General features: G+C 41.5%; 1 protein-coding gene across 7 annotated transcripts in view; it reads left to right on the forward strand.

The window, feature by feature from the left end:
• The window catches only part of wnt5b (wingless-type MMTV integration site family, member 5b), a 97,333-nt gene that overhangs the window by 72,308 nt on the left and 10,878 nt on the right, over positions 1-14,147 (forward strand). For 4 of the 7 annotated variants that reach the window (XM_005927240.2, XM_014335156.2, XM_042222979.1 and 1 more), the window contains 3 exons: positions 10,657-10,805; positions 11,696-11,783; positions 12,063-12,222. In XM_005927240.2, the coding sequence (XP_005927302.1) occupies positions 10,657-10,805; positions 11,696-11,783; positions 12,063-12,222 (397 nt within the window). The remainder of the gene's footprint in view (positions 1-10,656; positions 10,806-11,695; positions 11,784-12,062; positions 12,223-14,147) is intronic. The other 3 variants (XM_005927241.2, XM_042222978.1, XM_042222980.1) reach the window with 1 other exon arrangement.

A 14,147-nucleotide genomic window follows, 5' to 3' on the forward strand; every position in this document is an offset into this window, starting at 1 on the left:
GAGCCCTGGCTTGGACAGTCTTAGTCGTTGTGTTCTTGGGCAAGATATTTCACCCGTTGCCTACTGGTGGTGGTCAGAGGGCCCGGTGGCGCCAGTGTCTGGCAGCCTCGCCTCTGTCAGTGCGCCCCAGGGTGGCTGTGGCTACAATGTAGCTTGCCATCACCAGTGGGTGGATGACTGAATGTAGTGTAAAGCGCTATACAGACACAGGCCATTTACCATAAATTTGACAAGGTATGTAAACATTTCTCAGAGAGCTTTTGACTTCAGATTGACATGACAGCATCACACACTTTCTGCTGATTTGTTAATTGCACATTGGATTGAGATTTCTTCCATACCATTACACTACCAGCAACACCATAAACTGCTGATACAAGGCAGGATGGAACCATGCTTTCATGTTGTTTACACCAAGTTATGACCCCATCATCATTCAGATGGTGGGGTCATAAGGTGTTTTGTGTTCAAAGATGCTTCTGGTTGAAGTGGTTCAAAGCTCTGGTCTGGCCATTCTCCTCTGACCTCTGACATCAACAACGCACTTTTGCTCAGAGAACTGCTGCACACTGGATATTTTCTCTTCTTCCGACCATTCTCTGTAAACCGAAGACATGTTTGTGTGGGGAAAACCCCAAAAGATCAGCAAATCTGAAAAAGTCAGACCAGCCTGTTTGGCACCAACAGCCATGTCACGTTCAAAGTCACATAAATCACCTTTCTTCCCCTTTTTCATGCTCGGTTTGAACTTCCCAAAGTTGTCTTGACCATGTCTACATGCCTAAAAGCATTGAGTTGCTGCCATGTGTTTGGCTGATTAAATATTTGCGTTAACAAGCAGCTGCTTTAGAAGATGAATTTAATCATCCTCATGTCACCCCTTGTTTGCGGAGTACAGCTTTGAAGGACTGAGTTTGACTAAAGTGTCTGTTTGTGTCGTTTGAATCAGATCGAAGTGTTTATCACGTATTGCTTGCTAATACGATAAGCAAGGTGAATCCATAAGCTGTATGCATCACACAGACACAAAACAGAGCAGAAAATAACAGCAAATCATAGCATTTGTGTCATACTCTCATTAAAAATGGTTGTTTGTGGTCACCATTGGCACAAACATGAATGAAGTCCAGTTCACTTAGGTGGTACCTAACAGACAGCTAATCAACCTGGAACAGGATTATTGGTAGGTTGCCTATGCATATGTACTTCTGTGCAAAGAAAAGCACATAGTTGGACGGAGATGACACTGCAGTTAGGTTAAATGCTGACTGGCTACAAAATGGGCTTGAACAGGAAAAGGAGCGACAGCAGAGTCCACCACATAAAGAGAAGTGCGAAAAAACAGTAGCGATTTCTTTTTTTTTAAACTGCATGAAAAACACGATAGCAGCTGCAGTTGCCACTTCCTATTTATTTTAATTCTGGCTAGCTGTTGATGACAGCTAGCAAGTACAATGTGTAGACCAACCACCAAAGTCCCTTTAGTCTGCACCCATTTGTCAGTCCAAGCTGCCACACGTTATGCCTTAATACAATTTAATTGGGTGAATGGCATAAAAATTGACCCCCGTAAAGAGGCACATCAGCTGTAAAGACTTTCATAGACAGCTGGTTATGTAAATTGTAAATTTGGGCATTTGAAATGGGGCGATACAAGTATTGACCCACATTTGGAGCCATTCACAATTAGCCATTTTAGGCAACTGTGGTTTTTGGAACTTCCTCTGTCGGCTTTAATTCTCAGACCCAGTTATTGTGCACTTGTTTGCAATATTTTAAATGGCTTTGTTTTTGGCAAAGTAATACAAAACCATATACTTTAACTTGATATGCCTTTAGCTGAACCAACTCTACTGTCCAAGTATGTTGACATACAAGAAATAGTTGTCCTATATATATATTTATAGAAATAGATATGCAATTAAGGCTAACAAAAATTGCACATGTGGTAACACCGAGCACCAGATATACAGTACCGAGACACACTTTATGGACATGTTAAATGAAGAACAGTAAAGAGTAAAAAGAAAGTGTTGGTGTTCGTGACATTAAAGAAAAGGGAACGTGAGAGCGACTTCTTATGGACGCCTTTCTGCACATCTGATTGGAGAGAGGGACAGATAAGAACAACGACGGCAATCTGACTTTCAGACTGAGAGAAAGAAACAGAAACGCGTGAGAGATATTGAGAGATGAAGGAGGCACGGGCTTCGTAGTGGAGTAACAGAACAAAGCAGAAGGATGCAGAGAAACAGATGGTGATACAGGGCAGAGAGATGTGTGAGAACGAGGGAAAAGGAGACAGAAAGACTGCGATGGAGAAGTGTAGAGAAGATATATTTAGAGAAAGAGGGAGAGAGAGTTTTAGCCTCCCAGCTAGAGGCATGACTCATCTTCTGCCAGCTGACAGAAGGATGGATGGAGACAAGGAAAGGGGGTGGGGGTGGTGGCGGGGTGGACAGAGCTGGGAAGAGGAGGGATGGAGCAGATGAAGGAAGAGAGGGGAGCGCAAGTGTGACGGAGGAGGGCGACAGACAGGGAAAGGGGGACAGCACAGAGAGAGAGAGGGGTGATGAAGGGTGGAAAACAGAATAGAAGAGAATGAGTTTCCACAGGCCATTTTACATGCAACCACACATGTACACCGAAAAAACAAAGAGACAGATATAAAGCCCAGGGCCCATCTCAGCTGCTTCCAAGTCCCGCTGAACTTCCCCCAGGGGTGTATGTGTGTGTGAGAGTGAGAGAGGATGATATAAGCAGCAGATTTCCCCGCAGCAGTCTGTTGCCGCACACGTGTGTGATTGTGTACGTGCACATGTGTGTGTTTTGGAAAGGGAACAGAGACATGAAGAGCACTCGGGATGACAGAAAGAAGGCGAGAGCGGCGCTGGTATAGTAAGCGAAGCAGGTAGTTTCGTCATCACGTGCGGCTGTGGCTGAATTTCAGTTCTTTCTCTTGCTGCATTCTTTGTTGAGCGTCTGCACAAAAGTTGGTAAATATTATATATCTGTTCCAGCTTGTTCTTCTTGTTGTTTTCCAAAGAAAACAGCGGGGGCTTAAAGCTGTGCGTGGAATAGGAGAGGCTTCATTTGAAAATACAGTTTCTGTCATGGCACAGTAGACAGAGTAGGTGTGCTAGGTGATAAATCACTGCAAACCCTTCATTAAACACATTCAGTAAAATCTAATCTGGCTGTGTGTTTATTGTGGAAATGGATTAATTATATAGTGCGTAGAATATTAGTTGTTAGTTGGCAGCATTGTTCATAAAAAAGACTATTCCTCAACTGTTCAACTGGTGTTTGAACTCGTTGTATATCCAGACATCTGCATTGCAAAAGCCTCATTGAGAAAACCCTTGAATCCCTGCGGGCATCTACAGGCTCAATGTTCTGCAGCTCTGCAGGACTTCTGACCTTCAGATAGAAGTAGCAGAAAAATCACAGTCTTTTTTGCCTATTGAATGCAATAAACTTGTTTATGCTCATACTATATCTTTATTGTGAACAAATTACATAAACACCTCTTGCATTTAGAGGGCAGCAACCAAAGAGAATTTCAGGCATTTGTGCTTTACGTGTTCATAAAACATGGAAATCTTTAATCGTACTTGACGTTTTTCCAATAGCTGTAGTTACTATGAGTTTGACCCATGGATGGTAAAATTCTCATGTCATATCTGCAGATTTTTCTCTTCTGGCTTCAGTCGTAAGTCATTAGAAGACATGGGAAATCACTTGTGATATTAAGTCGGCCTTGAATAATTAAAATGCAGTTAAATGTTGCGCCAAATCACAAAAACTCTTTATATTGTAAGACAAAGACCCTACAATAATACAAAGTTAAATGTGAATGCATTAGTGATAATCATAAACAAAACAATAACGGTCACTGTTGGGTCCAGTTTTTGATACGTTGTAATTATAATATATGAAATTGTGTATCAGAAATTCCCGCATACTCATCATAGGTATGAATGTGATTTTTCTGTGGTGGAATAATTGTACAGCGTACAGCATTAATGAATTTCAAAAACAAGAATTGGATGCACAAGTTTTGGACAATAAATTTTCGATTTTCTCTAAACCACAAAGGGTCAAAATTACCATAAAATTAGTAAAATCTTTTAATAAGTGGTTCTGAAACCTCTACAATGTCTTTTAATTTGACAAGGCCAAGGCCTATTAACCTCTCATTAATGATTATGATTGACTGCAACTGGTAGTTTCTCTTTGCTAGCATAAAAATGATTTGTCTGACAGCAAGTCCAAGGACCTTGGTGAAGATTGATGGAGGAGTACTGTAGATTTCTTAACGCCATTTCTAAATAACTGCAGATTCCAAGTTCTTCAGATGTGTCACCACGTTGCAGAAGTCTGGAAAAAGACCCGAACTGTCAGCCTCATTTGAAAGAAAACTGGTTAGGATGTTCAGGAACAGTCCAGGAACCACCAAAGCTTAAGCCTGCCATGAACTGGAAAATGCTGAACCACCAGCATCATTGTCCATAGTGAAGCCAGTTTTACATTGTCATGGACTGAGAGGATCCCGACCAAGAAAGATAAAAAAAAAATCAACACCTTCAGGCGCCACTGAAATTCGCAGCTACCCACATGGACGAGCCAAATGCCCTCTGAGGAAAGGTTTTATGGTCAGACCTGACAAAGTTTTTCAAGGTGAGGCTTTCAAACCTAACAACACTGCACCATACGCCATGTATGGTAGTTGTAGCATCATGATCTGGGGCTGTTTTGCTGCCAGTGGTACATTGCAAAAAGCGGATGAAAAAATAAAAGAGGACTCTCCCAAAATTCTCCAACTTCACCCCAAGTCAACAGCTAGACTGTTGAAACTTCGACACAGCTGGGTGCTCCCACAGAACAATGACCCCAAACACAAATCGAAACTGGTTTTGGAATGGATAAAGCGGGCTAATATTAAGCTGCTTTCCCAAAGCCCCCAACCTCAACACTATTGAAGAAATTGTCTGCCAAAAAGAGTGGTCAAATATCCAGCCACAAATATGTCAGATGCCTGTTGATGGCTACCAAAAGCATCTGATCGTGGTGCAACAACCTAAGGGATATTTATATCCCTTAGGTTGTTGCACCACGATTTGTGAATTACAGAAAATCTCAAATAAATGCAAACTCGTACACCCAATTCTTCTTTTTTAAAGCCATCAAAGATGTATGCTGTACAATCACTTCACCCTGGAAAACGATGGGTTCAAAGAAGTTAACAAAAGCCTGAAATTACCATGAAATTCATGCTTATGATGAGTGAATACAAACTTCTGACCACAGCATTAGTATTTAGTTACCTTTTAAATAAAATGTTGTAATTGGTTTTACTGTAATTTTAATAATGGACTATTTTAAATCAAATTTTACTATAAACTGCCTAAATGGACTGTGTTAGTACTGATGCAGTAGCCCAGACAGGAAACACCATCTGATTTTGATGTAAGCTCAGGTGGTCTCCTTGACTCAAACACAAGGCCAAGGTTTTCCTGCTTCCTACAAAAATAAAAGCAGGTACATTAAAAAAAGTGCCCAACATGATTAGACAAAGTCTCAATTGTCTTTCAGTTGCTGAGTCTACTTTAAATATTTCCCTCTAAATACAACCAGTTCGCAGCAGTGACAGTGATTTTTAAAAAATAATATTTAGCATTTTGTCCCGAGCAGCTTCCAGGCAATCAGCTCAGGCTCCGTCAGCTGCCGCTTCCCCTGCAGGAGAGAACGGGCTGGTTGTTTTGCTGAATTCTGGCACTGTAGGCAATAAGAAGTGAGGCTGTTGTTAATCCAGCGAGGAGCTGCCGACTTTCTCAGGCATTGCTCCCTGTTGCATGGCTATTGCTCATATCCTCTAGGGACAAGTCCCCCCCTCTCTTCTCTCTCCACTCCCCCCCCCTCTCTCTCTCTGTATCCATTACTTGGGCACTCCCTCTCTCTTTCACCCTCTCTATTTTCCCTCCTTCATCTCACTTTGTCCAACTTTTCTGTGCTCTCACCCACCCCACCCTTCGTCTTTTTTACCCTTTCCTTTGACTGTGTCGAGCGCTACGGATAAACTGCGCCTCCTTGTGTTTCTACACGAGCATCACAAGTTGGCAGTAAACCAGTCTCAGCTGACACACATCATGCTTGCGCCGCTCCTGTAGTTCTGAAGCTGTAGGTCATGTCCCAGAATAGGTGGTTGACCTGTTTTTCTCTTTAGTGCCGAAATCAATCTGATTATTTTTAATTACACGGATTCTCACGAGGAGAGTCCTCTTTATATTTGTAGACATTTCTCCAAAATGCAGATTCAGCTTCAGGAAAGGGGTTAGAAAAAAACAGTGTGCGGAAGACTTGAAGTGACTGAAAGTGACTTGTTTCTTATTTGATTTGACTTTTAAAATTAAAGTTAAAGGTTAAAGGTAACCTTTACTGACAAATGCTGTGCAGCAAGGCATCAGTAGATGGAGCTGCAGTGTCGTTCAAACTGCGTGCTGTGTCCCAGCCTCTCATTATGTTCACTTACAGTACCATATACATAATGGCGTGTATGGCACTGAGAATGAGATTAAATAAATGTGCTTACTTTACATCTATAAAATAGCAACATCCTGCAGCACATGCTGTCTCCTTGTAGTCATAAACCGACAGAGTGGAAATGTATGCTTGAAGTATTCAGTTCACTTTAATCCTAATAGCTTTACTGGCATGACTACATGAGTACTACCAGAGCACTGTATGAAGGCATGGATGCAGACTGACTGAAAAAGAAAATCTGAACGCGTGTATTTGGGTCACTGTGTGAGGAGGAGTAGATGTGTGTATCCCAAATGAAGACACAGTTGTCATACAGGGAGTGCAGAATTATTAGGCAAGTTGTATTTTTGAGGAATAATTTTATTATTGAACAACAACCATGTTCTCAATGAACCCAAAAAACTCATTAATATCAAAGCTGAATGTTTTTGGAAGTAGTTTTTAGTTTGTTTTCAGTTTTAGCTATTTTAGGGGGATATCTGTGTGTGCAGGTGACTATTACTGTGCATAATTATTAGGCAACTTAACAAAAAACAAATATATACCCATTTCAATTATTTATTTTTACCAGTGAACCAATATAACATCTCCACATTCACAAATATACATTTCTGACATTCAAAAACAAAACAAAAACAAATCAGCGACCAATATAGCCACCTTTCTTTGCAAGGACACTCAAAAGCCTGCCATCCATGGATTCTGTCAGTGTTTTGATCTGTTCACCATCAACATTGCGTGCAGCAGCAACCACAGCCTCCCAGACACTGTTCAGAGAGGTGTACTGTTTTCCCTCCTTGTAAATCTCACATTTGATGATGGACCACAGGTTCTCAATGGGGTTCAGATCAGGTGAACAAGGAGGCCATGTCATTAGTTTTTCTTCTTTTATACCCTTTCTTGCCAGCCACGCTGTGGAGTACTTGGACGCGTGTGATGGAGCATTGTCCTGCATGAAAATCATGTTTTTCTTGAAGGATGCAGACTTCTTCCTGTACCACTGCTTGAAGAAGGTGTCTTCCAGAAACTGGCAGTAGGACTGGGAGTTGAGCTTGACTCCATCCTCAACCCGAAAAGGCCCCACAAGCTCATCTTTGATGATACCAGCCCAAACCAGTACTCCACCTCCACCTTGCTGGCGTCTGAGTCGGACTGGAGCTCTCTGCCCTTTACCAATCCAGCCACGGGCCCATCCATCTGGCCCATCAAGACTCACTCTCATTTCATCAGTCCATAAAACCTTAGAAAAACCAGTCTTGAGATATTTCTTGGCCCAGTCTTGACGTTTCAGCTTGTGTGTCTTGTTCAGTGGTGGTCGTCTTTCAGCCTTTCTTACCTTGGCCATGTCTCTGAGTATTGCACACCTTGTGCTTTTGGGCACTCCAGTGATGTTGCAGCTCTGAAATATGGCCAAACTGGTGGCAAGTGGCATCTTGGCAGCTGCACGCTTGACTTTTCTCAGTTCATGGGCAGTTATTTTGCGCCTTGGTTTTTCCACACGCTTCTTGCGACCCTGTTGACTATTTTGAATGAAACGCTTGATTGTTCGATGATCACGCTTCAGAAGCTTTGCAATTTTGAGACTGCTGCATCCCTCTGCAAGATATCTCACTATTTTTGACTTTTCTGAGCCTGTCAAGTCCTTCTTTTGACCCATTTTGCCAAAGGAAAGGACGTTGCCTAATAATTATGCACACCTGATATAGGGTGTTGATGTCATTAGACCACACCCCTTCTCATTACAGAGATGCACATCACCTAATATGCTTAATTGGTAGTAGGCTTTCGAGCCTATACAGCTTGGAGTAAGACAACATGCATGAAGAGGATGATGTGGACAAAATACTCATTTGCCTAATAATTCTGCACTCCCTGTAAAGACCTCGGAGTGAAATGTCACTGGCGAAAGTCAAAATAAAGAAGTTTTCATCTACAACTTTGTGCAGTTTTGGTTTTGTTGGGCTCGAAGAGTCCGTTTATTCCGCTGTCAGACTTTAACCCGCTCACATAAAACACTGCAGAATGTCAGTCACATGTGACTGCCACTTAGATCACTTAAAAACAAAATGTGTGTATGCGTGTGCGTGTTGGGGAAGTTTATTGCAGGTCTATTATTATGCAGAGACGAGAGACACCCCACTCTCTGTTAGTGCGCTCCACTTTGACTCCGACAGAAACTCCATGTTTAGTGAACGGGGAAATACACATCCCCGTTCACTAAACCTCTCTCAGTGAATTGTTTAAAAAGAGAAATTCGATATTTTTGATCCTCATAGGTTTTTACGCACCCGGGATACACCTTAAGTTGTTAATTAGATATTTTTTGTCTTATTTTACACAATTAACGTATATATAGGCAGCAAAGGATTTTCACCATCATTTTGTGTGTTAAATTATGCTACTTTAAAGTTTCGTTACGTATAGCCACTATAACCTGTGGGCAGTGTGTCGTAATATTCTCGTATCCCGTCGTTGTTTCTGAACTTGGTGAACCTTATGGTGGTTTTAAAAGTGGTCAATGCTCTAACGAAGCCCAGTATATACCTGCTTGATTAATGTTCTGAGTAGTTTCTCTGGACTTCAGGAACTCCAGTCTTTTTTCCTTTTTCTTCCCTCCAGTTGTGGACGCGCTCTTTTGAGAGGCATTGAACCACATTAAACAGCCTATTCCTCCGCAGGTTCACCGCCCACCGACCCATCGTAGTTTGCTTTTGACCGGGTTATGAATTGAGGAGAACTCGCTTCAACACGCCTTCTCTTTACTTCTAGACTTTTCATTACTCCTGAACGCGCTCGCGTGTGTGTGTCCAGCTACAAATGTGAAATGTTTGTGTGTAAGACGTGGTAGCATCGCCTTTTATATTTGCTGACCAAAAGAGAGAGGATTAGGCGATTTTGAAGCACTCACCTTTTATTCAAACAAATTATTCACTTCAGCTAGTCAAAGGAATCTGACCCACGTGAACTTTTTTTGTAGGGTTGATTGAGGTTTTTCCAAAACGTTCGACCCCCATCACGTCTTTGAACTTTGTTCGCGTATTGCGCTTAAACGCCCCAGAGTAATCCCTCTACTAAAAGATATTTTATATATACAGTTTAAACACTGAAACACTGTCCTGATTACATTTCACCCAGACATAAACGTAAATAAATAAACACTTTTCATTTTTAATTTAACTTAGTAAAATGTCCCAACTTGATGGACCGTTTATTAAACGCTGATCAGAGAGGGGGAAAGGGATTAGAAAAGGTATTAGCTGTGTTATTCCGGAGGTGATGCTTAAAATGGTCACCAGAGATAATCTCTGTCTATCTAACAAGTTTTTGCTCATGTCAAATCCCAGTGAACAACAACCTCATAGTCCTCACAGGTGTTAGAAGTGGTTTGGCGTTGAAAGTTCACAGTGTTAAATAGTCATCTGATTTTCTTGCACACAATCACCGGTGCATAATGTATAGAGGACTGAGGAGGGGAGGGCAGAAGAGGGTTCTGAGGTGAAGTGGGGGTGAGAGAAGGAGGAGGAGTGTATACGAGAGAGTGTGTGTGCGTGAGAAAGAGATAGTGGTGGTAGTAGTAGAGTGGCCGTAAGGGGACAGGAAGGGCAAGGAACAGTCGCTTTGCTGCTCAATTAGTTTTTTAATATCCTTGTTAATCTTTTCTTGAGGCAAAAACGGGATCGCACTTTTTACTTTTGTACTTTTGTTTTATTTATTTTATCATAAGGCCCTGGATTTCTCCAGGGAGAATTCATATCGCTCTGTGCGTAAAATCCAAACTCATACCAAAGTATTTTACGCACGACTTAGACCTGGGATTTCAGCGAATAAACTGGATTATTTGACCTTTAGGAAAACGTTAATGTGATTTCAGATTACCCAACGACAGTAAGGTCACCTGAAAATTACAATCTCCGTCTTTTTATTGGATTTTTAAAAATTGCTTTTTGTAAATATAGTTGATCAAACTAGAGACGAGAGGATACAGCAGGCAGAAGAAACAAGTGGTCGGTAGGAGCAGATTTCGTCGTACTCAAACCCGCCGCTTTGCCTCCCGTCAGGCCTCTAAAAAGACTGAGCAGGACGACTCCTCATTCACTGCTCATGTCTCCTCAGCAGAGCACTTTCCCGGCGTTGAAGCGGCGGACCATGGACAACAGGCCTGTCCGGACAAAACGAACCGGTGCCGTCCGACATCTGCTGTTGGCTGCCGCCTTCCTTGTCTGCAGCTCGCAACTGCTGATGGTGGACGCGAACTCGTGGTGGTAAGTAAATGATTGCGCACTGGTTTGCACTGGTTTCTGAAAGTTATGGTTAGTAGAGTAACGGCGACTAAAACGTGGGTGAGTGACCCTCCCCAAATTTTGTGCCGTCAAGAGAGCAAATAAGAAAAACATCAGATTCGCACAATAGACCAATTTTTGTTGATTTCTGTAATGCTGAAGCATAATGAATGGAATTTCTTTGAGCCATGGCTTCACTTTGTGCTGCTTCTTGCATCTGTGCTTGTGTGTGTGTTTTGGGGGTTAGTTTTGCGTGGTGCGCTAGTGGTGGGACACTAACAGTGAATGGAACAAATGTGAAGGCTCTGTCACAATATTTACTCTGGCTGAGCCCCAAATGGCATTGCATGGCGGGCTGCTGCTGTGCCTACAGGATCGCAAATTAGCCACACTTGTTCTTGACTTACAAAAACTTACTGCGGTGGCCCAGTTCAGGGTGGCTCTGTGGAATGATACTCCTAGAGGTCAGAATGAAATTACAGGACCAGATGTCCATCTTAGAAGTCTAGCCGTTAAAACAGCCTGAGATACTCAGTAGTTTGCACTCATGTTCAAGACTAAAAGGGAAACTTTCATAGCCCAGGTGATCTGAATAGATTATTACATGATTTTTCTGTGTTAGGCAGTCAGATTTGAAAGGAAAGGAAGTGGCTGCAGAGATGTTCACCAGAAGACTCTTATCTATATTTTATTGGCCACTTGTACCAATAAACCCAGCATGTGTCTGAATTTTTGCCCTCTGCTGTGCTGACCTCTACTCACAAAGGAGTCACAGATTCCATAAACTCAGTTTGAGGCATTTCTGTTTAAATTTCAACATCTACGGTTTTTTAAAGGGTAAATTCTCAGTTGAAATGACCTCTGTCTCTCAGGTCACTCGGTCTGACCCCGATGCAGCGGCCAGAGATGTACATTATTGGAGCTCAGCCTCTCTGCAGTCAGCTGTCTGGTCTCTCCCAGGTAAGTTAGTATCTGTGTGCTTTGGAAACGATTCTCCTCTAAGTCAACAAGGCTTTTATTTTGTTAGAATAAAAGCATATCTCAGTTTTGCACCTCTGATTCTTCTGCATGATTTTTTTTTTTAAGAATAAGCGATCTTCTTGTCACTTCCTTTTCTGTACCCTTTTGCAACCTAACTGGGGAGCTGGTCGAATAAAAGCGCAATTTCCCTGCAGGTACCACTGAAATATAAAACTGTTAACCAGCTAATGTCTGCTAATCTTATCTCTGCTGCTGCAGGGTCAGAGGAAGCTGTGCCAGCTGTACCAAGACCACATGACCTATATTGGAGATGGAGCCAAGACAGGCATCAAGGAATGTCAGTACCAGTTCAGACAGAGGAGGTGGAACTGCAGCACAGTGGACAACACTTCAGTGTTTGGGCGGGTCATGCAGATTGGTGAGTTTACTGTAACTGAGGAGGAAAAAAATGTGATTAAAAGGGCATGACACAGCCTTTAAAAGCTCTCAGACAATATGAGACTAACAGCAAATTACAATCTTGTGTTTTCAGTTCTTTTTCTGGGATTTTATCTTTTCAAAATCTTATCACCAACTATTCTATAAATGCTTACATGTGCTTGTTTTTTTATGTCAGCTCTGTTTCTGTTGCTTCTTAAACACAAGATATTTCAAACTGAGCTCCTACCATCCTAGAAAATTCAGATTACATGTGTGTGGGTTTTATGGCCCTCAGTCAAAGCAGACAGATAAAGAAATGTCAGCGGCACCACAGCTAATGTGTGATGGCCTGTTTCAAAACACCATATAAGCAACAGATTACGGAGGCTCAGCATCCAGCCAAAGGCTCGCTTTCAACTACAGCTCTTACTTCATTGTGGCAGCATATGTCTCCTCTCTCTTATAGTTTTATTCTGGTGATTTTTTTTAAGATTATCAGTTTTAAAAAGAAGATTTATTCCACTTTTTGGTCACATTCTATAAAATAGGTAGCTACAGGTTTTGATTACATTTTTTAGCCTGTAATTGTATCCAATAAAATATGGCATATATAGATATGAGTTATGTGGTAAAAAGACGGGTAACTTGAGGTGAAATAGCACAGTAGAAGTGGAAAGATTGTTGTTTGTTAGTGCAGTGGCATTAAGATTAGCATAAAAGACATATCACATAAATAGTGTTAAGCCAGATGCTACATATAACATATAAATACACATAAAACACACATATATAAGGACAGTGTAAATTTATTTTTAGAGATATTAAGATGTCCCATATTTCTCATTATAAAAAGTGATGTCATTAGAATATAATATGTGTGTAAAATAAATGTCCTTCAAAATGTTCCTATTTCCGCATTTTAGGCATGATAATGCCAAGCGCATGCTGTTCTATTTAAAGAAATCGACCATTAACAATCCCAAGAAATTATAAAATAAAGAGAAACAGAACTCAAATTCAGACTGAAAAACCTCATTAAAAATCCAACATATGACAACATCTGAAATATTCATTTCGACCCAACTATTACCGTGAAAAAAGCCGGTATACTTTACGCAGGCGCACTAAAACGAAAAATTTAGTCCTTCGATTAAAAAGACGGGAAAAAGAAGCAGTCACAAAGGAAGACTTCAGTAGGCATAAAACAGGAAAGGCATGTACGCTTTATGCATATCTCCAGTATTTTAATAAACACATACCCGGAGCGCAGATTTTCGGATCGATAACTTTCGCGTCTAATTCCCAGCAGGCGATGTGGGAATCGCCTCATCAACAAGTATGTGCCAAATCCGCTGCGGGCTCTCTCACTCTGCCTCCATGCCTGTCTTTCTGTTGACAGTCTAGCTCCAGGTTTATATGGAGGTGTTAGTCGGTCCATTGTCCTGCGGCTCTTCTTTTGAAATGCACTGATGAGCTGACACCGAGCCGGCAGATCCGGACCTGCTATTTGAAGTCTAGGCTCCGCAGTCTCATAAAACCACTCGCTCTCTATCTCCCTGTCTTGTCTGGCTTTCTTTATCCTGCTGCATAGCATGAACGGATATATGCATGCATACCTTCCTGTCTTGGCTGGCTGCTGTTGTTTCGGGGCCACAGAAATCGTCTAATATAGAGACCATTGTGCGCTATTTAAATAAGGGGGGAAAAAAAAGGAAAGTGAAAGTTTTGCGTTCTGTATATTAGAGTAGGGCATAAATACTAATAAATGGTTTGTATGTGTATAAGAATAATGTGAAGTAGGGTAATATTTAAAAAAAAAAGCTGCAATATTGTAGCTGTAGAGACCATGACAGTAAGGTGATGGTGAGAAAGACAAAAAGCACATTTTGTTTAAATCTTTATTTAAATTGAACTTGAAGGTAA

The sequence above is a fragment of the Haplochromis burtoni genome, unplaced genomic scaffold (genome assembly GCF_018398535.1).
Source record: "Haplochromis burtoni strain Fernald_Lab_line unplaced genomic scaffold, NCSU_Asbu1 Contig_98, whole genome shotgun sequence".
Taxonomy (NCBI): Eukaryota; Metazoa; Chordata; class Actinopteri; order Cichliformes; family Cichlidae; genus Haplochromis; species Haplochromis burtoni.